Here is a 6,137-nt window from a genome sequence, read left to right on the forward strand (position 1 = left end):
TGGCTGGCGCCTTAGCCGCTTGAGCCGCTTGAGCCACAGGCGCCGAGCCGCTCCTTTTTTTTTAAATGAAGATTTGCAAAAGTACAGAAAGGCAGAATGTTAAAGTGAACAACTTATGGATACTGACCACCTAGATCCAAGAGTTATCAACGTATTCCATTTTGTCTCCATCTGTATTTTTTTCTGAACCATTTCAAAGTAAATTGCAGACATCATGACATCTAATCTATAAATACTTCAGCAAGCATCTCCAATAATTTCTTTAAATATTCTGATTGTTGGGGTTATAACTTCTTCCCATGATGCTATTTGAATAGTAAACTAGTAGGTGGTGATATATAATAATTTGATCAAACATTTCTGATTATAAATGCTGGGTATCCCTTTGTGGGTAGTGAAGGTGCTTGTTTCTCCTTTTTATTAGCCTGGTCAGTTATGACATAAACTATACTTGAATCCTTCTAAGGAGGTGATAATCATAATCTTCTGAAAATTGTTAAGCTAGTTTTTATTAGTCCTTTTTATAGACAATATTAAGTGTTATTTGGAATAAGAACCATAGTATATGTCCAGTTATTAATTAAAATTAATTATCTTTAAAGAATTAACCTAAAATAATTAGGAGACAAATCCAAACATATATTCAGCATTTTATTAGTGAGGGGGTAGTTCATGATTGATAATATTTTTCCCTTTTATATTTGTTTTGCAATGTGCTTTGTTGGGTGAGAAAACTATGGGAACTAGAGATATACAGATGATCCTCTTAAAAGTGGTATAATAGCTGGGTGTGGTGGCTCATGCTTGTAATCGTAGCACTCTGGAAGGCCGAGGTGTGTGGATTGAGTTCACAGGTTTGAGGAAGAGTGAGACCCCCATCTCTAATACCCTGGTGTCTCTAAAAATAATCTGGCATTGTGGCAGGCACCTCTAGTCCCAGCTACTTAGGAGGCTGAGGCAAGAGAATTGCTTGAGCCCAAGAGTTTGAGGTTGCTGTTAGCTATGACAACATGGCACTCTACCAAAGGTGACAAAGTGAAACTTTGTCTCCAAAAAAAAAAAAGTGGTATAATAATGTTTCCAGATTTTTTCTTTCCATTGGGCATAAATCATTTCCCTTTGTTTATCCTAACATTTTTATTTTTAAATTTTGTGTTTTTTTCAACATTATCAGTGTCCACCCAGGTGTTGGAAAAGCTTTATTTAATTTTTTCTTCTTGTTTACTATTTCAGGAGTGTTAGGAACAAAGTATGCTGGGAAAGGTTGTTTTTACTGACTTTTAATATAATATATACAAAAAGAGTCATAAATTGAGAAAAAAATAAAGTAAAAAGAAATTAAGGATTGTGATTTACATACTTTAGAATTAATAGTATTTAATTTTTTTTTTTTTTTGAGACAGAGCCTCAAGCTGTCCCCCTGGGTAGAGTGCCATGGCATTACAGCTCACAGCAACCTCCAACTCCTGGGCTCAAGCGAGTCTCCTGCCTCCGCCTCCCAAGTAGCTGGGACCACAGGCGCCCGCCACAACGCCCGGCTATTTTTTGGTTGCAGCCGTCATTGTTGTTTGGCGGGTCCGGGCTGGGGATTCGAACCCGCCACCTTAGGTGTACGTGGCTGGCGCCTTAGCCGGTTGAGCTATAGGCGCCGAGCCTAATTTTTTTTTTTTTAAAGAGACAAGAGTCTCACTTTATCACCCTCAGTAGGTATGGTGGCATCACAGCTCACAGCAACCTCCAACTCTTGGGCTTAAGTGATTGTCTTGCCTCAGCCTCCCGAGTAGCTAGGACTACAGGCTCCGGCCAGAACACCTGGCTATTTTTTTTGTTGCAGTTTGGCTGGGGGCCAGGTTTGAACCTGCCACCCTCAGTATATGGGGGCTGGGGCCAGCTCCCTACCCACTGAGCCTCAGGCGCCGCCCAGTATTTAAATATTTTTAAATGTTAAGTATAAGTTTAACATTAGTTGTACAATAAATCACCCAATCTTTTCTTAGGGAAAACAATTTGATCAGTATATGGAATAATGGAAAAGGTATTCCTGTTGTTGAACACAAAGTTGAGAAGATGTATGTCCCAGCTCTCATATTTGGACAGCTCCTAACTTCTAGTAACTATGATGATGATGAAAAGAAAGTAACAGGTACAGTATTGAGGGAATTAAAGAACATATTTGTTGTTGCAAAAATACATCTTTTAAATGACTATCTGGGATAAAGGTAAAAATATGGAAATAAATCTCTATAATTGAATAGCTTTGCCAGTGATTAAGAAATAAAATTGTCAATGAGATAATAACAATAAAATAATGTTTCATGTTTATTCAACAGGTGGTCGAAATGGCTATGGAGCCAAATTGTGTAATATATTCAGTACCAAATTTACTGTGGAAACAGCTAGTAGAGAATACAAGAAAATGTTCAAACAGGCAAGTAAAGAGATCTATTGTGCCAAGATGATAAATTGTAGTACAGCCATTTATAATGACATTAATAGTTGGTTTAATTTGACATAATTTTTTTATTTTGGGACACAGTACTGTGGCATCACAGCTCACAGCAACCTCAAACTCTTGGGCTTAAGCGATTCTTTTGCCTCAGCCTCCCAAGTAGCTGGGACTACAAGTGCCCCCCACAATGCCTGGCTATTTTTTGATGGAGTTGTCATTATTTAGCTGGTGCAGGCCAGGTTTGAACCTCGGTGTATGTGGCTGGCGCAGTAACCACTTTGCTACAGGCGCTGAACCTAATTTGACATAATTTATGAGCTACTGAATTATGGAAAACTATTCATGAGCATATATATTGAGCTAGTAGGACTCATAAATTTGTGATATTTAGTTTTTGTTTGTGATATGATTTGGATTTTCATGTTTATTCTTTACTTCCATAGACATGGAAGGATAACATGGGGAGAAGTGGTGAAATGGAACTCAAGCCCTTTAATGGAGAAGATTATACATGTATCACCTTCCAGCCTGACTTGTCTAAGTTTAAAATGCAGAGCCTGGACAAAGACATTGTGGCACTGATGGTTAGACGAGCATATGATATTGCTGGATCCACCAAAGATGTGAAAGTCTTTCTTAATGGAAATAAGTTGCCAGTGAGTATTTTCTTGGACGTTAAGGATAATAAAGTGACCACTGTCAAGAAGACAATTGATTGTTTTCCCTTCCATATGTGTTTCTTGACACTTCTCAGTTATGCATTTCTGAAAAAAGAATGGCATACCACATTTTTTTAATCAGCTCATTTTAAACTTACTAAAGAAATGTCTTTCTTAAAGAAATACCTAAAACAAATACTTTGTGTCCTTTAATGGTCATTCTCTTATATATGCCAGTTAGTGAACATCATTGCATTTCTTTTGGAATTTACTTTATAACTTTTAAAAAATACTATTGCCTTTATTACTTCCTGTACAGGTAAAAGGATTTCGTAGTTATGTGGATATGTATTTGAAAGATAAAGTAGATGAAACTGGCAACCCATTGAAAGTAATACATGAACAAGTAAACCAGCGATGGGAAGTGTGTTTAACAATGAGTGAAAAAGGCTTTCAGCAAATTAGCTTTGTCAACAGCATTGCTACTTCCAAGGTAATTTTATTCTTGAATTAAATTGATTATTGGTCGTGATTTATCTTTACATATAATTGTTCTTATTGTTTTTTAACATACTGTATAAAATGGACTTGAATGTTTGGCTACCTTGGTATAAAAGAAGATAAATTAGGGTTTTTTTATATTTGATTATCATTACTAATATAATTTTCAGGATGCAGAGTTTTATTGTTTGATATTTTTATTCATTAGGGTGGCAGACATGTTGATTATGTAGCTGATCAGATTGTGACTAAACTTGTTGATGTCGTGAAGAAGAAGAACAAGGGTGGTGTTGCAGTAAAAGCACATCAGGTACCGATTTTAGCATAGTTTTCTTTTTCTGAAGTCAGGGAAGAAGAGAAAGCATATAAATAAAACATGAGTATATTTTTAGTGACTTAATAAATTAACTCTTATTGCAGGTGAAAAATCACATGTGGATTTTTGTGAATGCCTTAATTGAAAACCCAACCTTTGACTCTCAGACAAAAGAAAATATGACTTTACAAGCCAAGAGCTTTGGATCAACATGCCAATTAAGTGAAAAATTCATCAAAGCTGTGAGTACTTAGAGGGAAATTAAAAATAGAAGCACCTGACTTTATTTTCCATTGCCCTTCTTGCTCTGCAGAAACAAAGATTCCTCCTGCTTTTCTAAGTCTTCCCATCTGAAAAGGAAGTGGAAAAGTTTTTCCTTTACTGGTTTTAGCAAGGGCTTAATTACCATCTTCATATCAACATTTTTCAATTAGGTATCACTATTCAGCTTAGATCACTTCTGAATTCATCTAACTGCTTAACAAACACCCTCACTTAAATGCCTACAATTGTTCTTGATCAATATATGCAAAACTAAATTAGTTATTTCTATACTGACTGGCCCTCCTGCAAGGGAACTCCTCACCCCTGCAACAATTTTCTAAATTAGTTAAAACCCCCAACAGGGCTCGGCGCCTATAGCTCAACCGGCTAAGGCGCCAGCCACGTACACCTAAGGTGGCGGGTTCCAATCCCCAGCCCGGACCCGCCAAACAACAATGACGGCTGCAACCAAAAAATAGCCGGGCGTTGTGGCGGGCGCCTGTGGTCCCAGCTACTTGGGAGGCGGAGGCAGGAGACTCGCTTGAGCCCAGGAGTTGGAGGTTGCTGTGAGCTGTAATGCCACGGCACTCTACCCAGGGGGATAGCTGGAGGTTCTGTCTCACAAAAAAAAAAAAAAAAAAAAAAAAAACCCAACAAAGGCCAGGTGCAGTGGCTCATGCCTGTAATCCTAGCACTCTGGGAGGCCAAGGCGGGTGGATTACCAGACCTCACAGGTTCAAGACCACCCTAAACAAGACCTCATCTCTAAAAATAGCTGGATGTTGTGGCAGGTGCCTGTAATCCCAGCTTCTTGGGAGGCCATATATTTTTATCTACTCTTTTTTTTTTTTTTGGAGAGATCATCTTACTTTGTCACCCTGGGTAGAGTTACCATGGCATCATAGCTCACAGCACCCTTAATCTCTTGAGCTTGAGTAATTCTCTTGCCTCAGCCTCCCAAGTAGCTGGGACTACATGTGCCTGCCACCATGTCCTGGCTAGTTTTTCTATTTTTAGTAGAGACAGGGATCTCGCTCTTGCTCAGCCTGGTCTTGAACTCCTGAGCTCAGATAGTCCACCCACCTCGGCCTTGTTGTGTGCTACATTACAGACATAAGCCACCGTGCCTGGCCTATCTTCACTCTTTTGTTGTCTTTCAATGACTTTCATTCAGGAAAAGTCCAAATTCCTTAATTTGGCAAATAAGAAAGATCTGCCATAATCTAATCCCATCTACCCCTCCAATCTCATCTCTCTTTTTTTTTTTTTAAGACTGCTGTGGCATCCCAGCTCACAGGAACAGCAACCTCCAACTCCTAGTCTTAGGCGATTCTCTTAGCTCAGCCTCCCAGGTAGCTGGGACTACAGGCCCCTGCCACAAAGCCTGCCTGTTTTTGGTTGCAGTTTGGCCAGGGCCAGGTTCAAACCTGCCACCCTCAGTATATGGGGCCAGCGCCCTACCCACCTTGCAATAGGCGCTGCCCTTATTTATTTATTTATTTTGAGGCATTCTCACTTTGTTGCCCCAGTAGAGTGCTATGACATCATAGCTCTCAGCAACCTCGGACTGTTGGGCTCAAGCAATCCTCTTGACTCCTGAGTTGCTGGGACTACAGATGCCCCCGCCCCCAATGCCCAGCTATTTTTAGAGATGGGGTCTTACTCTAACTCAGGCTGGTCTCAAACTCATGAGCTTAGGCAATCTACCTGCCTTGGCCTCCCAAAGTGCTGGGATTACAGGTGTGAGCCATCACACACAGCCCTCAATACCACTTTTTCCAGTGTTGTCCAAGCTTCAGTCCTACTGGTTTTATTATTTATTTAATTTTTTTTTGGAGACAGAGCCTGAAGCTATCCCCCTGGGTAGAGTGCCGTGGCATCACAGCTCACAGCAACCTCCAACTCCTGGGCTCAAGCGAGTCTCCTGCCTCAGCCTCCCAAGTAGCTG

General features: G+C 39.8%; 1 protein-coding gene across 1 annotated transcript in view; it reads left to right on the forward strand.

Moving 5' to 3' along the window:
* TOP2A (DNA topoisomerase II alpha) overlaps positions 1-6,137 on the forward strand; it is a 36,754-nt gene that overhangs the window by 2,883 nt on the left and 27,734 nt on the right. The window contains exons 5-10 of the mRNA XM_003786393.3: positions 1,998-2,143; positions 2,331-2,428; positions 2,893-3,105; positions 3,428-3,601; positions 3,818-3,919; positions 4,030-4,167. Of these exons, the coding sequence (XP_003786441.1) occupies positions 1,998-2,143; positions 2,331-2,428; positions 2,893-3,105; positions 3,428-3,601; positions 3,818-3,919; positions 4,030-4,167 (871 nt within the window). The remainder of the gene's footprint in view (positions 1-1,997; positions 2,144-2,330; positions 2,429-2,892; positions 3,106-3,427; positions 3,602-3,817; positions 3,920-4,029; positions 4,168-6,137) is intronic.

Source organism: Otolemur garnettii, unplaced genomic scaffold (assembly GCF_000181295.1).
Source record: "Otolemur garnettii isolate 467f Iridium unplaced genomic scaffold, OtoGar3 scaffold00018, whole genome shotgun sequence".
Classification (NCBI taxonomy): domain Eukaryota; kingdom Metazoa; phylum Chordata; class Mammalia; order Primates; family Galagidae; genus Otolemur; species Otolemur garnettii.